Source organism: Amphiprion ocellaris, chromosome 9 (genome assembly GCF_022539595.1).
Source record: "Amphiprion ocellaris isolate individual 3 ecotype Okinawa chromosome 9, ASM2253959v1, whole genome shotgun sequence".
NCBI lineage: Eukaryota > Metazoa > Chordata > Actinopteri > Pomacentridae > Amphiprion > Amphiprion ocellaris.
In genome coordinates this window covers 1,216,336-1,241,384 of record NC_072774.1, presented here as the reverse complement: position 1 = coordinate 1,241,384, position 25,049 = coordinate 1,216,336, and the positions used below count along the sequence as shown (strand labels likewise).

The 25,049-nt window shown below is 37.4% G+C and overlaps 2 protein-coding genes across 2 annotated transcripts; one reads left to right on the top strand and one right to left on the bottom strand.

Annotated features, from left to right (window-relative positions):
- Positions 1 to 6,201: 6,201 nt before the first annotated feature.
- On the top strand, positions 6,202 to 15,696 carry grwd1 (glutamate-rich WD repeat containing 1). The gene is made up of 7 exons (XM_023271104.3): positions 6,202 to 6,434; positions 7,365 to 7,482; positions 8,918 to 9,080; positions 10,157 to 10,367; positions 11,366 to 11,511; positions 13,617 to 13,808; positions 14,976 to 15,696. Exons 1-7 carry the CDS (start codon positions 6,221 to 6,223, stop codon positions 15,282 to 15,284), a joined length of 1,353 nt encoding a protein of 450 aa, XP_023126872.1. The 5' UTR covers positions 6,202 to 6,220; the 3' UTR covers positions 15,285 to 15,696.
- Positions 15,697 to 17,253: 1,557 nt separating this feature from the next.
- Positions 17,254 to 21,063, bottom strand: cdc42ep5 (CDC42 effector protein (Rho GTPase binding) 5). The gene is made up of 2 exons (XM_023271102.3): positions 20,783 to 21,063; positions 17,254 to 18,825 (listed from the first exon to the last, which is right to left on the bottom strand). Exon 2 carries the CDS (start codon positions 18,821 to 18,823, stop codon positions 18,008 to 18,010), a length of 816 nt encoding a protein of 271 aa, XP_023126870.2. The 5' UTR covers positions 18,824 to 18,825; positions 20,783 to 21,063; the 3' UTR covers positions 17,254 to 18,007.
- Between the last annotated feature and the right edge of the window lie 3,986 nt (positions 21,064 to 25,049).

The window sequence follows — 25,049 nt, the reverse complement described above, 5'->3', positions numbered from 1 at the left end:
TTTTTGTGTCGTTAGTTTGTGATTTAAATGCATTCAGGATTAGCTTTCTGTCATTTCCTGCTTTATTTGCACACATAAAAAAAATAAATGCCGGCCACACATAAAGAGCCAGGTTCTGCTCAAGGTTTCTTTCTGTTAAAAGGAAGTTTTTTTTCTTGCCACTGTCTCCTTCGGGCTGCTCTGAGGGTTCAGGCATATGGGTTCTGTAAGGCATCTTGAGACAATCTGACCTGTAATTGGTGCTATATAAATAAAATTGAATTGAAATGAATTGAAATTCTCTGAACCCCACACAGAGCAAGATTAAAATTAAAGTAATAAATAAATATAAAAATACAACTAAGACTAAGGGTAAAGAGGCAGCACAGTGGAATTAGTATTAAAACAGCATGTTGACCCTTTAAAAATAGGAAAAATTATTTTTATTTATATATATATATATATATATATATATATATATATATATATATATATATATAAAAAATGTTATTATATATAATGTCATTTACATTTTACAAACCCAAATACAGAAAATATTGCGAAAAATTTACCAAAAATAATACATATATTTATATACATATATTGATATACATTATATATATAAATTTTGTGATTTTTTGCAAAATTTTTTAAACATTTGGGTATATTTATATATGAATTATATAAAAAAAATTTCCTTCTTATATAAGAAAAAAATGCAAATAAGTGAGCAAAAATAATTATATAAAAATGTATATTATTATTCATATATTATTTTTCCAATATTTTCACTATTATTTTTGCTCATTTTTTGCTCATTTTTTCTATATAGAAAAAAACTGCAAAAATCAACAAAAATGTATATATATGTATATATATATATATATATATATATATATATATATATATATATATATATATATATATATATATATATAAATAATACAAAATAATAATTTAAGTTTAGACTTACTTCAGAAAATATGCAATTTTGAGAGAAATATTCTATTATTTCTAGTATTTGACTTTAGCTTTCCAGATAAATGCATTTTTGAGCTTTTAAATCCAGCTCCACCAACATTTTACTTTATTAGCAACACTAACCTCATATTGTAGCCATAAGATTAAGATTAATTTATTATTAAAATACAGCATGAGTTGTTCAGGAAATCATAATCTGGAATATAAGAATAAATATATAAATAAAATCCAATAAATACAGAATTATGTGCACAAAGAGCAGCAGGGAAAGTGTTCAATTATTGCACATAAATCAGTAGGAAACACATTTTTCTGCTCTTTTCTTTCTCCCACATCTGTGACTGGATTTTAACAGCTCAGTTTTTCTCTTTTTCTCCTCCAGTTTGCAGCTTTTTCTGCTCTTCCTTTCAGAGTTTTGTTTATCGTCTGCATTCCAGCAGTCAGAGTCTGGATCCTCAGAGCTCCACTCCTTTTTAACCCTCCTGTTACGCTGTGGGTCAGAATGACATGTTTCAAAGCAAAAAATCCACAAAACAAGCAGTTCAAACTGTTTTTATGTTTGTGTAACTTCTTCTGCTCAGCTTAAAAAGTGTAAGCAACATATATAATGCTTCATTTCACATTTTCACCCTGAACAGAAGACGTGTTCATGTATCAACTCCATAAAAAGAAAAAATAATTCAAAATGTAAAATAAAATTTTAAAAAAATAATCAACATCATGTAAAATTATTGTATTTTGTATGGAGGTTTTTCCAATGTACATTAAAAAAGGTTTTAAGATGCTTTTTTTAATGAAAAATAAGTAAATTATCCTCATTGAATCGTGATGTGTGAGAGCTAAAGAACACTATTACACTAAATACTGATCGAAATGGAGTTAATAATGAGATGTTAACAGTGTTTATTGGGATTTTTGGAATATTAAACATGATCCAGGAGAACCACAGCTAACAGGAAGGTTGAAATAAAAAAGAAAAACAAATTTATTTGTATTTTCATTGGTGTGAAACTTCTTCTGCTCAGTTTAATGAGTGTAAACAATACATAAAATGGTTCATTTCACATTTTTGTTTATCAACATCGCTCCATGAAAAGAAAAAAAAATTCAAAATGTGAAATAAAAATTTTTTAAAAAATCGTCATGTAAAACTATTTGAAATGTAGGTTTTTCCAATGTAGATTAAAAAAAGTTCTCACCCTCTCTCTCTCTCTATCTATCTATAGTCTATCTATCTATCTATCTATCTATCTATCTATCTATCTATCTATCTATCTATCTATAGTCTGTCTATCTATCTATCTATCTATCTATCTATCTATCTATCTATCTATCTATCTATCTATCTATCTATAGTCTATCTATCTATCTATAGTATATCTATCTATCTATCTATCTATCTATCTATCTATCTATCTATCTATCTATCTATCTATCTATAGTCTATCTATCTATCTATAGTCTATCTATCTATCTATCTATAGTCTATCTATCTATCTATCTATCTATCTATCTATCTATCTATCTATCTATCTATCTATAGTCTATCTATCTATCTATAGTCTGTCTATCTATCTATCTATCTATCTATCTATCTATCTATCTATCTATCTATCTATCTATCTATCTATCTATCTATCTATCTATCTATAGTCTATCTATCTATCTATAGTCTATCTATCTATCTATCTATCTATCTATCTATCTATCTATCTATCTATCTATAGTCTATCTATCTATCTATAGTCTATCTATCTATCTATCTATCTATCTATCTATCTATCTATAGTCTATCTATCTATAGTCTATCTATCTATCTATCTATCTATCTATCTATCTATCTATCTATCTATCTATCTATCTATAGTCTATCTATCTATCTATAGTCTATCTATCTATCTATCTATCTATCTATCTATCTATCTATCTATAGTCTATCTATCTATCTATAGTCTATCTATCTATCTATCTATCTATCTATCTATCTATCTATCTATCTATCTATAGTCTATCTATCTATCTATCTATCTATCTATCTATCTATCTATCTATCTATAGTCTATCTATCTATCTATCTATCTATCTATCTATCTATCTATAGTCTATCTATCTATCTATAGTCTATCTATCTATAGTCTATCTATCTATCTATCTATCTATCTATAGTCTATCTATCTATCTATCTATCTATCTATAGTCTATCTATCTATCTATCTATCTATCTATCTATCTATCTATCTATCTATCTATAGTCTATCTATCTATCTATCTATCTATCTATCTATCTATCTATCTATAGTCTATCTATCTATCTATCTATCTATCTATAGTCTATCTATCTATCTATCTATCTATAGTCTATCTATCTATCTATAGTCTATCTATCTATCTATCTATCTATCTATAGTCTATCTATCTATCTATCTATCTATCTATCTATCTATCTATCTATAGTCTATCTATCTATCTATCTATCTATCTATCTATCTATCTATCTATCTATAGTCTATCTATCTATCTATCTATCTATCTATCTATCTATCTATCTATAGTCTATCTATCTATCTATCTATCTATCTATCTATCTATCTATCTATAGTCTATCTATCTATCTATCTATCTATCTATCTATCTATCTATCTATCTATCTATCTATCTATAGTCTATCTATCTATCTATCTATCTATAGTCTATCTATCTATCTATAGTCTATCTATCTATCTATCTATCTATCTATCTATAGTCTATCTATCTATCTATCTATCTATCTATCTATCTATCTATCTATAGTCTATCTATCTATCTATCTATCTATCTATCTATCTATCTATCTATCTATCTATCTATAGTCTATCTATCTATCTATCTATCTATCTATAGTCTATCTATCTATCTATCTATAGTCTATCTATCTATCTATCTATCTATCTATAGTCTATCTATCTATCTATCTATAGTCTATCTATCTATCTATCTATCTATCTATAGTCTATCTATCTATCTATCTATCTATCTATCTATCTATCTATCTATCTATCTATAGTCTATCTATCTATCTATCTATCTATCTATCTATCTATCTATCTATCTATCTATCTATAGTCTATCTATCTATCTAGATGTTGCATTTGTGTAACAGTGGGTTTTACAGGGTTAAGATGCTTTTTAAAATAAAAAATGAGTGAATTCTCCTCATTGAATCATGATCTGTGAGAGCTAAAGAACACTCTGATATTTTTTGAAGCCTGACCCAGGAGAAATGCAGCGACCAGGAGGGTTACAGACTTTCATTAAACAGAGCTGAGCTGCAGACGGATCACAATGTTCTGTGGATCTCCAGACTCAGTAAAACTCTCCGTCTGGTTCTTGCCTCTACTTGTTCCTCTACTTGCTCACGCCCACGCTGTAACGTGCACTATTTTCCTCTCAGGGCCCAGTTTCATAATCAGTCAGATGCAGATGTGTGCTGCTGCTGCCGTCACTACGGCAACACAACTGGATTCATGTGGGCTTCTGGGAGTGTTTGTCCTCCAGAACGGCTCTGTTTCATGGAGCTAACCGGCTCTGGGTCGACACCAGGTGGTACCAGAACGTCACAGCATCACCATGAGCCTCCAGACCAGCTCCAATCAACCATCAGGTCATCAGTCAGGTGATCAGTCAGGTGATCAGTCAGGTCATCAGTCAGGTCATCAGTCAGGTCATCAGTCAGGTCATCAGTCAGGTGATCAGTCAGGTGATCAGTCAGGTCATCAGTCAGGTCATCAGTCAGGTCATCAGTCAGGTGATCAGTCAGGTCATCAATCAGGTCAATAACCGCCTACAACTAAACATCACGTGGCATTTTAGAAAAAGATTCTTCTAAATATTTTATATACAACTGAGTCAAATTGAAATGTAAAGTTATTTCTAAAGATATTGTAGTGAACCTGTCACTACTTTACATGAAATAACTCAGAAGTCTGGAGTCTATCCAGTCTTTCCTTCAGGAGGAAATGACATTATGTGGAGCAGAAAAACATAAATTCATTCAGTGAGACAGCTAATTATCATATAAAGACACAAAATGACGAGAGACACACAAAATAACTGCAAAAAGCTGCACAATGACCACAAAACCCCTAAAATGATCACAAACAGACTGAAAACGGCCACAAAAATATACAAAATGACAACAAAAATGCACAATATGACCACAAAAACACAGAATACACACAAAAACACCTAAAATGCTCACAAAATGGACTGAAAATGACCAGAATAGAGACAAAATGAGCACAAAGACACACAAAGCAACCACAAACAGACACATGACCATAAAAACAGACAAAATGACAAAAAAAATGACACAAAGTGACCACTGAAAAACACAAAATGACTCAATGAGATACATAATTATTTTAGAGTCATTTTGGACAATTTTTGAGTCATTTTCAATAAGTTTTATATCAGCCTGGAACTTTTCTCGTCATTTTGGACCATTTTTGTGTCTTCAGGATAATTTTCGAGTCATTTAAGACAAATTTTATGTCATTCTGGACTAATTTTCCGTAATTATCGATTATGTTCAAGTCATCTTGAACAATTTTCGAGTCATTTTGGACAATATTCGAATAATTTTGAACAAGTTTCGAATAATTTTGGACTTTTTTAAAAATAATTTTGGACTTTTTTCGAGTCATTTTGGGCTTTTTTCGAGTCATTTTGGACTTTTTTAAGTCATTTTGAACAAGTTTTGAGTCATTTGGGGCAATTGTCGAGTCATTTTAGACTTTCTTCAAGACATTTTAGACTTTTTTTGAGTCATTTTGAACAAATTTCATGTCATTCTGGACTCATTTTCTGTAACTATGCATCGTTTTCAAGTCATTCTGAACGATTTTTGAGTCATTTTGGACAATTTTTGAGTCATTTTCAAGAAGTTTTAAGTCAGCTTGGATCTTTTCGTATCATTTTGGATCATTTTTGTGTTTTTGGGATAATTTTCGAGCCATTTAGGACGGATTTCATGTCAATCTGGACTAATTTTCCGTAATTATGGATCATTTTAATGGGCTTCAAAAGTCCCTCAATTGTATTGACCCACTGAGGCACTGAGCATGCGCAGAGGCCCCTCATGTGAACATTAATGTTTCCTGGCAGCAGCAGCTGGAAGGGAAGGCTGGATTCCGGTAAACCGGGGGAGAGAGGGATGAGGGCGGGAGGGGGGAGGAGCTGGAACCACGTGGCCGGAAGTAACCAAACCCAGCTGAGATCCAAGATGTCGGCGCCCGAGGAGCGCACGCTGGCCGAGGAAGAGGAGGAAGAGGAGGCGATGGACGCGGCGGGCAGCGACGAGGACGGAGGAGACGACATGGAGGAGGACGGAGAGGCCCAGAGGAGGGTGTACGTGCCCGGGATGGAGCCGCTGCAGCCCGGAGAGGAGCTGGAGATGGACCGGTCCGCCTACCGCATGTACCACGAGTGTCAGACAGGCGAGTGAGGAGGCTGGAGGAGCACATTTACCCTGATTATCTACTGTTTTAATCAGTTTATAGAGAAAATAACTTCATAAGATGTTTAAATAACCTTTAAAGAATATTTAAATTTCTGCTAATGTTCCTGCACAGTTAAAATAGTGTTTTAACGATGTCAACATTCACCAACTTTATCTACGAGTTCGAATGGTTTTAGAGAGAAAATGACGTTTAAAGAACCTTTAAAGAATATTTTAATTTCTGCTAATGTTCCTGTAAAGTTAGTATAATGTTCTGATGTCAACGTTCAGATGATGTTCTACAATAACAAAGTGAGAACGTTCTCAAACCAACATTTAAAAAATGTTTTCCAGATGTTCTCGAGGTCGTCTATAAAACGTTCCTGTAATGTAAGATACTAACAAAGGAGGAACATTCTGGCTGAATCGCTCTGAGGACGTTCTTGAGGGAACACAACATTGAATTTTATATTTCTCAAAATGTTACGTGACAACAAAAGAGGAATGTTCTTAAAAGATGTTTTCCAGAAGTTATCGAGGTCTCAAGACGACTCAGAAGCGATTTTTTTCTACAGAAAGTTCTGTAATGTTCCCGTAACGTTCCTATAATGTTCCAGTAACGTGATATGTTTAGGTGAGATGTTTTGTTGACAGATTATAGAACGTTCTTCTAAAAAACATTTGCACAGTACTGTAAGAGAACAGAAGAATCAGAACAGTGCAACAAGTTCAGCATCGCGATCGAACATTTTTAGAACGTGTTTAATGGTCCTGATGTTGAAGAAGAACATTCTGGGAACTAAAAGAGAACTTTTGGTTCGATCAGTAGAACTTTGCAGAACTTTCTGGAGTCCATCAGTGATCAGATCTCTGTGTGAGTCTTGTTCCTCATGTCTGATTTATTTATTCCTGTGTTCTGGTTGTCCAGGCGCTCCATGTCTGAGCTTCGACGTTCTTCCAGATTCTGACGGATCCGGGAGGGAACAGTTCCCTCTGTCTATGCTGCTGTGTGCAGGAACCCAGGCTGATACCGCTCTGAAGAACAGGTAGAGAACCTCAGCAGCTTATTTCAACAGGTCGGTGAACAGATTCAGCTGCTGCACAGATTATTTCTGCCTCAGATGCTTTCAGAAATACTTTTCACTGAAGTGTTTTTGAAATAAAAGGGAAAGTTTGCTGCCGAGCCGCTGTGTTTATCCGACTTGTCTGCAGGACTGTCCAGCTGAAAGCTCGGTCACGTGACCCGCTAGTGACTGCTGTTGCTCAGCGCTGTCATGTGACCATGTAGTGTCCTGCTAGTGACCGCCCACCATGCGTGTGGTTTTCCGATGCGGTGCGTTTACATGCAGGAAAATCACATCTAGTGGACACGTACCTTTACTGTATGTTTTCTGTCAGTATTCAGGCACCGTGCCGGAATTCCGGCCTGCGGCGCCGGCATTTGGCTCCAAAAAAAAAGAGAGGACTACATCACCAATGGAGTTCATCTACCAATGGAACAAAGGGAACGCAGCTTTGGCTCTCAACCAAACTAATATCACTAGCCAATGGGAATTAGAGAGGGAGTCCAGGACGGTTGTTTCTGTTGCAGTGCGCTCACTTCCGCTTCTGATGCTGTAACGTGCAGCCTAGTGCGGAGTCCCATTACTCAGTTCATCACCAAGTAATCGATAGGTCGATTTTCTTTTTCTTCACTTTTAAAATCTTGTTCGAATCAGCTCAAGTTGTTGTTAAAGATGATGTATAAATCTTCACAACTACAGAATATAAATATATATTGTGAATGCAACAACTCAGAGTGGAATTCCACCTTAAGATGAACAGAGAAGCCAACCGACTACACTAACTGTTTTAATCTGGAATTTGGTCTAACCTTCAGAATCCCAAAACCAGTCGGCAGGTTGTGTTTAGTAGATAAATGATGACATTCGTCTACTAAATATTTAACTAAAATATTTATCTGAGATGATTTTAGGATGCAGGCAGCTCATATTTTCCAGATCTTTAAAACCTGTATGAGTTAACAGCAGTGGTGTCAATGCGTCTCCTCTCTCAGCTGAAGTGTTTTTAAAAGTCATATCTGTATTTTCCTAACAGGACGTCTGGTCAGCGGCGCCTGTAAGAAGAAAATCCAAGTTTTGGCATCAGTTTACTTTCTGATTAATATTCCTATTTTAGTGCTTTTATGATGATAAGAACCATTAATCTTCACATTTAAAACAACTTTATCTCTGTCAGTGCATGTTGTTGTAAAAAAAAAAAAAAACAACAGTTCTACATATTTTGGAAAAAAATCACAAACTAAACACACAAAGCAGCACTTTGCTGTCTAAATATCACCTCAGCTGAGTGTTTTTCTTTTTCTTTTCACTTTCTGTTTTGTTCTGATGCTGAGCTGTAAAATTCTCCTCCAGCAGGAGCTTTAAACGGCCTCATAAACTCAGATAACCCAATAAAAGTCAAACATTTACCTGGTTTCAGACTTCTGGTCATGAAAATGCACAACCTCCACGGAACGGAGAAAGACAAAGAGGAAAGCAGCGATGAAGAGAGTGACGAAGACGAGGAGGAGGAGGATGAAGATAAGAAGCCTCAGATGGAGCTGGCCATGATGCCTCATTATGGAGGCATCAACAGAGTCCGAGTACGTTCACACACCGCTTCCTGAACTCCTAGAAAGTTCATTTTATTCATAGTAGAGAGGTTTTATATATATATATATATATATATATATATATATATATATATATATATATATATATATATATATATATATATATATAAATATATATATATATAAATATAAATATATATATATATATATATATCTCCATTGTGCATTTAAGACAATTTTCAAAGCCTTTTGAACAACTTTTAACTAGTTTTGGACAGACTTTAGGTAAATCTGGGCAATTCTGAGGCTTTTAGGGCAGACTTTTATCTCATCTTGGACAAGTTTCAAAACGTTCTGACCAATTTTGAGTTCTTTTAGGCAACATTTGAGTCATTTTCAACAAGTTTCAATGCATTTTAGACCATTTTAAACACATTTTGGGCCAGTTTCAAGCCATTTTGGACTGGTTTTTGAACAATTTTTGAGTTTGTACAGTGGCACAAAAGGACTCAAAATTGCCCAAAATGACTGGAATCATGTCTAAAATGAGTTAAAATGGTTTAAAATGCTTGGAAGCCTGCCTTAACTTAAAAATTGTTCTGTAGGTCTCAGATTGCCCCAAATTACTGAGATTCTACCCAAAATGACTCAAAAATTGTCCAAAATGACTAAAACCTTTCCAAACTGGCTTGAAACCTGTTCTAAATTTGTTCTAAAATTGTCTAAAAGGCTTTGAAACACATTCAGAATGACTCAAACATTTTACAAAATTACTCAAAATATCCCAAAATTACTAGAAACATGTCCATAATGAATAAAAGCTGTTTAAAAAGCTTTGAAATGTGTACAAAATGACTCAAAAATTGCCATTAAGGGCTCATAAAGGTTTGTTCATATTTCATTCACAGCCTGATTTATCCAACATTTAATTCCTAAAACCATGTAGAACATTAATTTAGCTTTAGATTGTTGATACCTGATGCAGAATAGATGCAGAAATCTCAAACTGAAGATGTTTTCAGTCCATTTGCAACTAAAACAAGCTTCTCGCTCACTTTTTTATGAATTTATCCGTGAAAAGCTTCGTTTTCCTCCCTGACCTGCAGGTGACTCGGGTTGGAGAGCGCTCATTGGCTGCCGTCTGGTCAGAGAAAGGACAGGTGGAGATATTCGACCTCCGTCCTCAGCTGGAAGCCGTCCACAGCTCTGCTGCGATGGCGGCGTTTGTCAGCGAGCAGAAGGAAGCTTCGCCGTTGTTCAGCTTCTCAGGACACATGGCCGAGGGATTCGCTATCGACTGGTCTCCTAAAGTACCCGGTAGGTCAGGTTAGATATTAGTCCATCAAGGAACGGCAGAGTTATGTGATGATCGGCACTGGTCTGTCTGTCTGTCTGTCTGTCTGTCTGGTTAGAAAAATGTCCAGAATGTCTTAAAACGAGTCTAAAATGAATACAAAACTGTCAAAAATTATTGAAAATTGCCCCGAATGACTGGAATCCTGTCCAGAATGACTTGAGAATTCATTTTAAAATTGTCTAAAATGCTTTGAAATGCATCAAAAATGATTCAAATAATTGTACAGAATTGCTCAAAATATTCCCAGATCACTGGAATCCTGTCTAAAATGAGTTGGCAGCTATTTGAATGCTTTGAAACTTGTCCAGAATGAGTTAAAACCACTTAAAATGCTTTGGAATGTGCACAAAATGACTTTAAAAGTGTTCTAAAGGACTCAAAATTGCACAAAATGACTCGAAACTTGTCCTAAATATCTGAAAATATTTCTAGAATGAAATAAAAACTGTCTCCAAATTGTTTAACATAGCTTAAATCCTGCCACAAATGAGTTAAAAGCAGTTTAAAATGCTTTGAAACTTGCACAAAATGACTCAAAAATGGTCTTAAAAGAGTCAGAAGCTAGAAAGTCCTGATTTCCTGGTGTCAGAGAGTTTTCTTCCTGAAGGGGGCAGGGCCAGCAGCTCATTGGTTTTCAGAGCGAAACAGAAAACTGTCCTACAGCCAGAAGACATCTCTGAGTTCTCTTTCCTTCTTCATGTTGAGCTGCAGGACTTTAGAAATGAACCACAGTGAAGAAAAATTAGACAAAAACACTCAGAAACTGTTTGTACTTCAGATTTGCTTTAAAAAAAAAAAAAGCAAACTCGGAGGCTCCAAGTACTAAAATGTTTCAGTCCTGAATTTATTTTCAGCTCATCTTTTACAGAACCTTTGAATTAATTAAAAGTGGTGGTGTCAATGCGTCTCCTCTCTCAGCTGCAGTGTTTTTAAAGTCCTGTCTGTATTCTCCTAACAGGACGTCTGGTCAGCGGCGACTGTAAGAAGAACATCCACGTTTGGGAGCCCAGAGAAGGAGGAACGTCATGGCAGATCGACCAGAGACCCTTCAGCTCCCACAGCCAGTCGGTGGAGGACCTGCAGTGGTCGCCCACCGAGGCCACGGTTGGTACTTTAAGGAGCTTTAATGCTCAGTGAAGCTCATTTCTGAGGTTGTGTTTCTACTGTGGGGAGTTTACAGACAATAATCAGGTAAAACTGAGCTTAGACTGACTCTATGAAGAAGATTCATCAAGTTCCAACTCATTTATTTACAACAAAAACAGCTTAATCTTCCTATGAAGTCCATATTATCTCAGTATCTGGACTAATATTTGGCAAACTACAAGCCAACAGACTAAAGAAGTCATTTCTGGTAGTTAAATGTGTTGCAACCTGACTTTAGACCCCAGTATTGATTCACTGGAGGTTATTTTATTGTGCAATCATGGCCTTTTAAAGCCAAACAAATGAAAGGATGTTCTGCTGCCGTTTCGTCTTTCCTGGTTAATATACAAACTAGATATAAAAACTGTTTGATTCATGGCTGCCAAAACTTCCAGTAACTTTTAAGGTGGAATATTTTCTCGCTTTAGTGCATCAGTAGACGTCAAAAAGTAATCAACACTCCTTAAATGTCGATGCGACACTCCGACCATCTGGTTTATTGGTTTTCTTGCTTTACATAGTGATGTTTTGATCTTATAGTCCTTAAAAAATGTTTGAATTTTCTATTTGTGAGATTTAATATGACTGAAAAACTGGATTGTTGGGGTTGGGGTTGGTGCTAGGGTGAGGGTTGGGTTTGAGGTTGGGATTAGGGTTAGGCTTGAGGCTAGGGTTGGAGTTAGGGTTGAAGCTTGGGTTGGGGTAAGGGTTGGAGTTGGGGTTGGTGCTAGGGTTGGGGTTACAGTTGGGGCTGGCGTTAGGGTTGGGTTTGAGGCTAGGGTTGGAGTTGGAGTTAGGATTGAGGCTTGGGTTGGGGTAAGGGTTGGTGCTAGGGTTGGGGTTGGGTTTGAGGTTGGGGTTGATGGCCTGGAATGGATGAACACATGTTGACTTTCAAACACCTGCTGACACACTAACTATGAGCTATATTCTGAAATATGTCCTAAAGCTGCAGCCAAACTAGTTTGAGGAATGTAGATGTTTGTTCTGCAGACTGATGCCATCTGCTGCTTCCAAGAAAGTTCTGTTTTCTTTATGTCAGACTCTTGGAACTTGTCAACCCACTCAGTCTTTATCAAATTTGTCTTTTCAGTGAGGAAACAGAAAAATTGCATGAAAAACACAGAACAAACTTGGTTTGTTGGTTTGTAAAACAGTGAATTCATCTCCAATCTTCTGCTTGACCATCTCTGATGGACTTTAAACTTTTTTATTATAATCTATAGATATTTAAAATGGTATCTGCAAAGTTTTAGCTTCAGATATCGAAGAGATCCTTCTTTGTCATCTTTGAAAATTTGTCAAACCTGCTCAATTGGTTGTGAAATTCAACAAAAATAACTTTCTTTAAATTGCTGATCAAATTTTCCAAAACTACTTAAAGTTTCTCCAAAATCTGTTAAATAGTTCAAAAGTGGATGGAAAATGGTCTATAGTGACTAAAGAAGTGTCCAAAATTTGACCAAAAATGATCCAAATTGACTTAAAAATTGACCACAATGACTCAAATAATCTAAAATTAGGTATACATAGTTTAAAATTACTGAAAAAACTGTCCATAATTACCGAAAAAGTGTCCAAAATGACACTAAATTAGTGAATAAAACGGCACAAAATGGACCTTAAATGACTCAGAACTCGTCCACAAGGACTCAAGAGTTTCTAAAATGACATGAAACCTGTTTTTTCATATTTCATCTCCTCCATAATCAGAGATTATTGATCTACTGTCCAGTATTCCAGATTCTGGATCAATGACATGAGGAGAATTAAGAGAGAAACTTTCAGGTTTTGATCTTCAATAGTTCCTCAGATGTTGTTGTTCAAACACATTTAATGAGAGGATAAATCTGATGGAAGTGGGTCAGCGAGAACTAAAATTAATAAAAACAAAGTATTCGAGATATGAAGCTAAAATTTCACAAATATCTTTATAAATATCCAGATTTATTGCTGTAGAAATGTCGGATGATCGAGTAGAAACTGATCATTTTGGATGGAATCACCCAAATCTTCAGACTCGGGTTAAAATCAGATCTCTGAATGTGAACTTTCTCCTGCAGGTTTTTGCTTCTTGCTCGGTGGATCAGTCGATTCGTATCTGGGACATTCGAGCTCCACCCAACTCCATGCTCTCAGCCGATGAAGCCCACTCGTCCGACATCAACGTGATCAGCTGGAACCAGACCGAACCATTCCTGCTGTCCGGAGGGGACGACGGGATCCTCAAAGTGTGGGACCTGCGACAGTTTAAGGTGGGAGCCAGCAGCGATTTGTCAGGAGTCATTTAATGATTATGTTTCACTGAAAACATGAAGGATAATCCCAGAGCTCTGAGGTGTTTTCAGTGTGGGTTAAATCAAAGTAACCCAACATTAGGGCCACACACAAAACAGTGTTTAGGGGTTGGAACGTTACACCATCAGATCCTGGTGCAGCCGCCCCACCTAACGACTCCCATGTGTTTGTACCTGTTGTTGTTGTTGTTGTTGTTGCCGCCCTCCGAATGCAGGAATCCATTTAATTTACCCTTTAAAGGAACAGTTTGGGCCTGTATGTTATGACAGTCTTTAGCTTCCAGTGACTCCTAGAACTAGGGTTAGGATTTTTTTGGGTTTTTGACCCAACAGATAATGTCATATTTCTAGAAGACTTTTAATAAAACGATGAAAGAACCAAAATAGATGATTGTTTTTAGTGACAAAGATTTATGAGTTTCAATGATTCCATCATAGAAAATTCAGAGTTCTAGGAGGTGAGGCCTTTAACTCAGAGAACACCAAACCTACTGTCAAGCATGGTGGTGGCAGTATCATGCTCCAAACACACATCAAAAGTGGTAAATAAATGACTAAACTAGACTAGAATTCAGGTCAAGAGGAGGGTCGAATATAAACCAGAAGCTAAAAGCATCCAGTTGAGATAAAAATGGACAAATATTGGTATTTCTGTTTGTATATTTTTGACCCAACAGATTTAGTTACGTTTCCAGAAGACCTTTATTAAATCTATGAAGGAACCAAAAGAAATGATTGATTTTTGGTGACAGAGACACGAGTTTCAGTGATTCTATATTAGGAGACTCAGAGTTCTAGGAGTCACTGGAAACTCAAGACTTTCATGATATTCAGGTTTTACAAGAGTATACAAACTTCTGTTTACAACTTTATATAGCAGTCTAGATAATGTCGTATCTGATGTTGTTTAATAATTGCAGCTGAATGTTGGCAGTCTTTTCCGACACGCCTCATTCCTCTGCGACTTCAGTAATTATGCCATTCACTTCTGAACACTTTATGGGGCTTCAGGATCTATAAACCGGCTCCTGGCAGCTCTGATGAACACACCTTGTGACTTCCAGGTTGAATATTTCTCCGTAGCCTGAAGTCTTATGAACACGTGTCACTTCCTGTTTCCTGCAGAGTGGCCGACCGGTGGCCAACTTCAAGCAGCACAGCGCCCCCATCACGTCGGTGGAGTGGAACCCGGTGGACTCGAGCGTGTTCGCTGCCTCGGGGGCAGACGACGTGGTCAGCCAATGGGATCTGTCGGTGGAGTCATGTGACGTGGGCGCCCGGGTGGAGGGGGTGAAGGACTTGCCCCCTCAGCTGCTCTTCCTGCACCAGGGGCAGTCGGAGCTCAAGGAGGTCCACTGGCACCCTCAGATCCCCGGTGTCATGGTGTCCACGGCGCTGTCTGGCTTCAACGTCTTCAGAACCATCTCCGTGTAGAAGGTGTGTTTTAGACATGGTCTCAGTGACACGTTTAACGAGCAGCTTGTAATAATGTACAGAACTTTGCTATGTAAGTAATAATTCTTATTTTGGACGTTTATTTTCCGGCGGCAGTGCCAAATGTTGCTCCTATTGAACTCTTCTGAATACTGTGCCTACCATCAAGCATGGAGGTGGCAGTATCATTACACAATCAATTTAAGTGACTCAAGTCTGAGTCAGAAAGACAAAAGGTTTAGTTGTGGTTCTGGTGCAGTATGGCTAAATGTGTCATCTTTCTGGCGTTTATTTGCCGGCGGCGCCACCACATGTTGCTCCTATTGAACTCTGGGTCTGTGTGTTTTACAGATGTGAGAACTATTTTAGGCATTTCCTGTTGTATGCTTAAAATAAAATGTTTAAAATCACAGTTCTGTTGGCTTCGGCTGAATTACTCTTTGAAAGATGGAGGATGGACCACTGGGTTTGGCTTTTACTGCTAAAGAAAAGCACACAATCGATCTATTTCTACACGATGACATAAAAGTCTGTTCCTCTCTATGTAATAGAAGCTCTACAGTTTGAACTTCATTAATACACAAAACACACCATCACCAGGACTGCAGCTGTTTTCAATAGATAATAGATGAATAGACTATAGATAGATATAGATAGATAGACTATAGATACAGACTACAGATAGACTATAGATAGATATAGACTATAGATATAGAATATAGATATAGACTATAAATAGATAGACTACAGATAGATGGATAGACTACAGATAGATTGATATAGACTATAGATGTAGATATAGATAGACTACAGATAGATGAATAGACTACAGATCGATGGATAGACTACAGATAGACTATAGATAGACTATAGATATCGACTACAGATAGACTATAGGTGGTTAAGTGAGTTTCTGACTGATGGTTGAACAAAAGTCTTTTTAAAGACGTCACTTTTGGTTTTAAGACACTGATGGATGTTTTCACCATCCTGAGACATTTTAGAGACAATCCAAAAATGATCAGCAGATTAATCATTATTGGAAATAATTGTTAGCTGTTAGTCTGAAGACGCCCAAAATACAGATTTAATAATAGTTTCTTCTCTTGGATTTACCCTAAAATCACATCTTACCTCAAACAAACCACAACAAAAATCCAACCGGAGGTGGACTGGATTGAAACTGAATTTTTCAATTGTTGATTATTTCTGGATGAATCTATCAGCTGTTTGGGTCTAAAATGTCAGAAAATGTTGAAAAATGTGGATCAGAGTTTCCACAAATCTCCAAAGATCTTCAGTTTACTGTCACAGAGGAAAGAAATCAGAAAGTATTGACATTTAAAAAGCTGAAATCACAGAATTTGGAATGTTTTCATTGAAAATGACTCAAAATGTTTAATCGATCAGTTGTTTGGTCGCTAAAATGCAAGAAAATGGTGAAAATGTTAATATTTCCTCAAGTGTCTTGTTTAGTCCAAAGATAGTCAGTTTACTGTCACAGAGGAAAGATGTACAAATATTTACATTTACACTGTTTTTCATTTAGAAATGAAGCTCTAAACTCAGTGTCTGACTGGTGGTCTTTTTAAAGATGTCACCTTTGGTTCTAATACTCTGATGAACATTTTCACCATCCTGAGACATTTTAGAGACAAAATTATGAAAATAATACAAAGATGATCAGCAGATGAATCCCTAATGACAGTTAATGTTAGTTGTTGACCAAAAAATATAGATTTTGGCCTTCGTTGTGGATTCAGTTCTAGTTTCTAATCTGCATATAACACAATATTTAACGCTGTGAATTAGGAAGTAGTGAACATGACATGGGGGAATGTTTGGAGCTCCTTAATGTGCAGGTTTGACACTAAAACGACTTTAATAAAACAGCTGACAGATATTATAACAAGGAAGAAGTTATTTCAGGACCTTCAGACCAAAAAATAAAGTAAGTCAAGGCTGGGTCTTCTTTTAAAATCCCAATAATTACTTTATTGTTTTCACTGTAATCCGTATTAAACCACAGGATAACAAACCAGCATTTCAACAGATGAAGGTAATAGCCTCTCCCTTTTACAGCATTATCAAATAAAATACTTAAAAAAGGCATTATACAAGCAGAAAGCATGTACAAAAATACACCGCCGCTCCTGGTCCTACCTTTAAATCCATGATTGTCGCAGCGTTTCGGCCCCGCAGCCCCAACAACAGCTTTGGTGAGTTCAAAACATGCCAAAAAAACTGAGCTCAGGTTTGGACTGAAGCAGAGGAACTCACATTTTCAGATCTGGAATGTGACAAATTCACAGTAATTCAATGAAGACACTGTTGGTGGGGAGAAGACTGTAATAAACATGCAGACATAAGTAGAAGACACTGATAATAGATGAGGTGAGCCCCCCTGAAGGCACGATAAGGTAAAGTTCAACAACACAGCAGCGACTGTGAGGATTATAGAAGGAATTAACTAAGCAAACATCTTTCATTCAGCCTGAATCCAACGGTTGGTAACTTCCAGGTCAATAAAACGGATCAAAGTGCTACAAACATTTCACTGTAACAGCCTGAACGGATTCAGAAAGTCTTAAAATCTGCCACCCTCGTAGGTAAAAACAAGAAAATGTCTTTTCCAGTTGAGCAACATCATCTTAGCGGTTTAAATCCAGTTCAAATAGTTCTGCCTCCCATCGGTGCTGAAATGATGAACAGTTTCTGGTCTCTTATAGGCCGATTTCGTCATCGAACTCGTCTTCGAACGTGTATCCCCGTCCCGCGTCCTCGTCGTCCTCTGAGTCTGAGTCCGAGTGGCAGCTATTCACCCTCCTCCTGTCCAGCGGCGTCACGCCTTCGTACTCAGAGCCCTGAGAGGACGACGGACTCGGCGGCGTGTCGACTTTGTACCCGGCGAACTCGGGTTCGGCTCGGTTCTCCGGACTCGTCGGGGTTTCGCATGTCAGCTGATCGTCATCCTGGAAGTCAAAGCTCTGGCCCTCCTCCTCCTCGGATGCCTGGCGGATGATCTCCTCACGCTTGTCACTGAACCTCACCTTCGGCCGGATCCCCTTGGGTTTGACGCCGTCCGGTATCCGTCCGTCTCCCGCCTGGTTCCCCTCCAGGTTCTTCCCGTTCAGTTGGTTCTGCAGGTTCAACTCCACGGCCGCCTTCGGACTGAACACGTCCTCCTCGTTGGAGTCCAGGCCCAGACCGTCCATCACCCCCAGCACATCTCCCAGCATGGACGGGCCCAAGTCAAGGTCCAGGTCCATGGTGAAGGAGGACACGGACTCAGAGTGCTGCAGCTCGCTGTTCTGCAGCTCGCCGTGGTTGACAGAGGCTTCGGGTTCTGCGGCCGGAGCGACTCCCGTACTCCCCGGGTCAGCGCCGGCAGATCCGGGTCCCAGGGTGGATAGGAAGGAGGTGTCCCCGAAGGCGTCGCCTCCCCGGCCGATGTGCATCGTGTGGCGGAAGTCTCCCAGTGGGGCAGAGATCATGGTGGGGTCGAGGCGAGGTGCCCGGGAGGATTTATGGAGGGGCATGACTGTGGAGAAACCAGAAGAAGAAGAGATATCAATCAATCAGAGATATATAGAGATATGGTGCTTTTCCACTCGGCTCGACTCTACTCTACTTGACTCTACTCGGTTTGTGAGGTTTTCCATTAGGACGTAGTACCTGGTACCAGATACTATTTTAGTACCTACTCAGCCAGAGTTCCCAGCAAGCTCAGTCGGGCCGATAATGTGACGTCTACAGAGTGCAGGCCACTGACTGGACAGGAAGTGACGACACACCAAACCTGTACTGTTGGCGAATGAAGAGGTCAACACTTTTCTGTCTTTGGTGACAGACCAAAGAATACAGAGGGAGCTGGACGGTGCGACTCGCAACTGGAAAGTTTATCAGGAGGTGTCTAAGTGGATGGCCGCCCACGGATACAGCAGGACAATGAAGCAGTGTTGGGAAAAACTGAAAAAGCTCAAAAGTGACTATCGGTCCATCAAGGACCACAACGGCCGGAGTGGGTCAAACCAAAAGTGTTGGAAGTGGTTTAGCCAAATGGATGCCATTTTCGGGTACCGACTGGCGAGCAACGGGAGGAAGAGTGGCCTCGACTCCACCACTGCATTATTGGAGACCATGTTCAAGGACGGTGAGTGTTTGTGAATCCATCCACGATGAGGTGGTGCTCAACTGTAATGGAAAACGAGCTAAACCGAGTTGAGTAGAGTAGGTGCTGGTGGAAAAGCGCCTTCAGAGAGCAGCTCCTGAAACATCCAACGTGTTGAGCAATCATGTGGGTAACCAATGAGCTCTGCTGTGGCTCTGAAGGCCATGCTGAGACTTGTACTTGAAGCTCTCTGTGCAACGTTAGCACATACTTTTCTCTGGCCTGAGGGCGGGATGGAGACACAAAGAAGACTGTAACCTTCTGCACAAACTCATCTACGGTTTCAAAGCTGCTGCTGGCCAATAATTAGTGTAGAAAGTGATCCCGCTGGGGGGCACATCTTTAATTAATCATTAATACAGCAGCTAGCTATAACCCACATGTTAGATAACGTCATAAATCTGGTGAATAAGAGTCCTACAACTGTCCTTACTGTTTAAAATCATCCAAACTCATTGAAATTCGGACAATTTTTCAAGAAAATGCTCCTTCTCGTGTCAAATTTAGATTTAAAGTGAATTTTTATTTACCCAACAGGTTTCTTCTAACTAGAAATGACATAAATAAGTGAAAAAACACACTAAAACATAGTGTTAGATACATTCGAGATGGATTTTGCCTGTTTAACTCTGTATATTTTCACGTTTACTGGCCAAAATGATAAAAACTCATTGACATTCTCACATATTTTAGAGAAAATGTTCCTTCCCATGTCAAATTTCTATTTACAGTGAATTTTAATGTGACCAACAGGTTTCTTCTGGCTGGAAATGACATAAAAAAAGTAAGAAAACACACTAAAACATGGTGTTCGATACGTTAGAGATGAATTTTACCTGTTTAACTGTATGTTTTTACATTTTTACTGACAAAAATGATTCAAACAGTGAAATTCTTACAGTTTTTCAAGAAAATGCTCCTTCTCATGCCCAATTTAGATTTATACTGAACTTTTGTGACCAACAGGTTTCTTCTGACTAAAAATGACATAAAGAAAAAGAAAACACACTAAAACATGGTGTTCCAGATGTTAATGATGATTTTACCTGTTAAACTGTATTTTTTTTCTTTTTTACATTTTTACTGTCGAAAATGATTCAAACTCGTTGAGATTCTCACATATTTCAGAGGAAATACTAACTATAACCCACATACTATATAATGTGATAAATGTAGACTCCTAACTATAAAGGTAGTAAATGATTAAAGCAGGATTGATAGCGGCAGTGAGTGTGAGCAGGGAGGGGGCTACAGGCCGGACCAGCCCTCCACGGCCACCGGAACCCCAAACTAACCCACAAACCGGTAATAATACCTGGGAACTAACCTTAACTAGTCGTCCTGAGGGGTAGAACTGTTAGAGGAGCGTCCGGGTCTCAGTTTAAGCTTCTTATCTCCAGATGTTCCCGTGCGCCACCGAGCAGCCAAACTTTGGAAAAAGTCGCTTCGACGCGTAAAACTTCTTCTCTGGATCCGACTTTCTCATCTGGTTTCTGGCTTTCGCTTCTCCTCTCAGCTTTTCCCCCTCTCTCTCACTCCCTTTTCCCTCTCACTCCTTTTCCTCGCCGTCCGTCGGTCGCCTGAACGTGAATTTTCTTTTTTCCAAAGGGATGGGCTCCGACTGAGGAAGTGACGCGTAAAGTGGAGAGAGCGCAGAGCCAGAAGAGCTCCGAGACGATTCCAGCAGCCCGAGCTGGACCCTGAGGCCACAAATCATCCATATAGAGACAGAACATATTATTTATAGTGGGCTTTATTTATTTATTACAGTTAGAAATTACATAAAGAAGTAAGGAAACACATTAAAACATGGTGTTAGATACGTTAATGATGAGTTTTATCTGTTTAACTTATGTTTACATTTTTACTGTCTTAACATCTGGAACACCATGTTTTAGTGTGTTTTTTCACTTATGTCATTTCTAGTCAGAAGAAACCTGTTGGTCAAATAAAAAATCTAAAGAATTTCAATGGGTTTTTATCATTTAAGAAAGTAAAAATGAAAAAACATACAGAGTTAAACAGGTAAAAACCCATCATTAACGTATCTATCACAATATTTTTGTGTTTTTTTGTCATTTCGTGTCTTGATTTTGTCATTTTGTGTCTCGTTTTTGTCACTTTCTGTCTAGTTTTTGTCATTTTGCATCTTGTTTTTGTTGTTTTGTGTCTTGTTTTTGTCATTTTCTGCCTCACTTTTGTCATTTTGTATCTCATTTTTATCGTTTTGTGTCTAGTTTTTGTCATTTTTTGTCTCGTTTTCGTCATTTTGTGTCTTCTCTGAATTTGGCGATTATAAGAGTTTACAGCAAAATAACAAAAAAATACACTCACTGAAGGATTTCATTCTTTCTCTGTTGCTCTGTTGTTGTTTTTTTAAAGATTGTATTAATGTTTCATTGTCTTGTTTTCTTATATTTTTGTGTGTTTTACTGTTTTGTAGATCACCTTGTCACTCCAATTTTGCAAAGTACTGCAGACAAATGCATTTTCCAGTGGACAGAAAGTGAAATTAACATCTCTAACTCAACATCTTACTGTTTTGTCACTTATTTAAGTCATTTCTAGTCAGAGGAAACCTGGTTGGTGAAATAAAAAAATCACAAAAAATCTAAATTTGACATGGAAAGGAGCATTTTCTTGAAAAACTGTAAGAATTTGAATGCATTTTTATCATTTTAGACAGTACAAAATTTAAAAAATAGCTAAACAGGTAAAATCCATCATTAACATCTGGAACACCATGTTTTAGCATATTTTCTGACTTATTTATGTCATTTCCAGCCAGATGAAACCCGTTGGTTACATAAAAATTCATTATAACAAAAAATTTGACATGGTGAGGAGCATTTCCTCTAATATCAAAGAGTTTCAGTCCTTCTTCTGGCCAGAAATGACACAAACAAATCAAATGTAGTTTAAAATGACTTAAATATTAATAGTAAACTTTATTTCTGCAGCACATTTCAAAACTGGAGCTACAAGTTGATATACAAAACACTAAAACACACAAAATATTAGAAAACAAGACAATAAAACAATACAACCTTAAAAAGAACAACAACTGAGCAACAGAGAAAGAATAAAATCCTCTCGTGAGTGTATTTTTTTTATTATTTTGCTGTAAACTCTTAAAATCGCCAAATTCAGAGAAGACACAAAACAACAAAAACTAGATAGAAAACGACAAAACTAGACACAAAATGACAAAAACAAGACACAAAACAACAACAACGGGCCATAAAGTGCTCCTAAAATCAACAAATTCATAGAAAAACAGACTTTTTAAAGCTCATTCTGCAACTGAAATATTACGTCGGGTTGAAGATGACCTCAGTCTCTTCAGGAATGAAGTCAAACCTCTTTTTCTGCTCCTCCTAGTTGTCGCTGGCGTCATAATCAGCTCTCCTACGGTCACATCATCAGGCAGGAATCTTCTTTCCACCCTGAATATGGATCCATGGCAGGCTGGAGGTGGTTTTCAGGGTTTCTGTGTCATCCAGGTAACAATCCAGTGACTCAGATCTGCTCTCAAACCCTCCACATGTCTGAGTGATGATGCAGCTGACGGCAACAATGGGAACAAATTATTCAGTCAGCATGAGAAATGAGCTGCAAGTGACTCTAAATATGGAGATTTACTGAGTTCAACTTTGTGAATTCAATCTGAGGAAATCACTTCATCATGCTTATGGTGTTTACTGTGGATGTCAGCGCTGAGAAACAACAAGAAAATCTGTTTTTAGCAGAAAAACACACCAGGGTTTAACAATCTGGGATCAAAATTTAATATCATTCAACAACTGGAGGACATGTGGGCTTCAAAATGTTTGACAAGACACAAAATGACAAAAACGAGACACAAAACAACAAAAATGAGACAGAAAGTGACAAAAAAGACACAAAATGACAAAAACGAGACAGAAAGCAACAAAAACATGACAGAAAGCAACAAAAACTAAACACAGATAAAAACTAGACAGAAAATGACAAAAACAAGACACAAACACTTTTTAAACACTTTCCAACAAGATTTATTTTTATTTTTTTGTTGAAAAACTTCTGAAAAAAATGCTGCAGTGCTAGTAATAATAGTGTAGTAATGGTTTATTTTATTGCTCCTCCTGAACGTTTAAATAAAACTCTCTCAGGATGGAAATGTTCTGCAGAGGGACTTCCACATGTGGTTAAATCTCTGAAAGGATGCAGCTATTCTAAACCAAACCAAAGAGGTTTTCATTTATTTCCTTCCAGCTGTTGTAGTTTTAAATGTTTTTACATTTTAAATAATATCTCTGTAAATGAGGCCTCCAGACCTCTGTGTGTTTAAATAAAAGTTGAATGAATGAGTGTGATTGTGTTGACAGAACAGCTCAGTGTTGGTGTTTCTACAGCTGACAGCGACAGTATGAAATTTGTGTAGAAAAACTTTTCACTTCCACTGAGAAAAGTCCAGAGTTTCAGTGCTGCTGCCCTGCGTTTGGTCTCACAGGCGTCACAATTCTGCCCCGCCCAAGAAGAATGGAGAAAACTGCAAATTACCACATGTAAACAAACAAACAAACAAAAATTGTTAAAAATATGACATGCATAAGATTTGTTTCAAATCACAGCAAATATCTATTTTTTAAATCTAATTAAATGCAATTAAAATTAGTCATTGTGAATTTGTGCCTTGTTTCTGTTGTTTTCTGTCTTAATTTTCAGTCTCATTTTTGTTCGTGTGTTGTTTTTGTCGATGTGTCTCATTTTTGTTGTTTTGTGTCTTGTTTTTGTCATTGTATTTCTCATTTTTGTCATTTTGTGTCTTGCTTTTGTCATTTTGTGTCTTGTTTTTGTCGTTTTGTGTCTCTTGTTTTTGTTGTTTTGTGTCTTATTTTGTTGTTTTCTGTCTCATTTGTCTTGTTTTGTGTCTCGTTTTTGTTGTTTTGTGTCCTGTTTTTGTTGTTTTGTGTCTTGTTTTGGTTGTTTTGTATCTCATTTTTGTTGTTTTGTGTTCCTTGTTTTTGTCTTTTGTGTCTGGGATTTGTCATGTTGTCTTGTTTTTGTTGTTTTGTGTCTTATTTTTATTTTATTTTATTTTATTTTATTTTATTTTATTTTATTTTATTTTATTTTATTTTATTTTATTTTATTTTATTTTATTTTATTTTTAAAAATGAAGCTAATTAAATGTGTTTAAAGATGGTTATTATTTTATTTACCTTCCAGTGTTTTCTCTTCCGGCTGCACAGTGGTGTAGTGGTTAGCACTTTCGCCTTGCAGCAAGAAGGTCCCTGGTTCGCGTCCCGGCTTTCCCGGGATCTTTCTGCATGGAGTTTGCATGTTCTCCCTGTGCATGCGTGGGTTTTCTCCGGGTACTCTGGCTTCCTCCCACAGTCCAAAAATATGCTGAGGTTAATTGATTATTCTAAATTGCCCGTAGGTGTGAATGTGAGAGTGATTGTTTGTCTCTGTATGTGGCCCTGCGACAGACTGGCGATCTGTCCAGGGTGTCCCCTGCCTTCGCCCGAGTCAGCTGGGATAGGCTCCAGCCCCCCCCGCGACCCTAATGAGGATTAAGCGGTGTATAGATAATGGATGGATGGATGGAT

Coding starts and splice junctions, on each gene's coding strand:
- grwd1 (XM_023271104.3), top strand. CDS start 6,221: ATGTCGGCGCCCGAGGAGCGCACGCTGGCCGAGGAAGAGGAGGAAGAG. Junction 9,081..10,156: donor GAGGCATCAACAGAGTCCGA/GTACGTTCACAC, acceptor CCTGACCTGCAG/GTGACTCGGGTTGGAGAGCG. Junction 10,368..11,365: donor CTGGTCTCCTAAAGTACCCG/GTAGGTCAGGTT, acceptor TTCTCCTAACAG/GACGTCTGGTCAGCGGCGAC.
- cdc42ep5 (XM_023271102.3), bottom strand. CDS start 18,823: ATGCCCCTCCATAAATCCTCCCGGGCACCTCGCCTCGACCCCACCATG.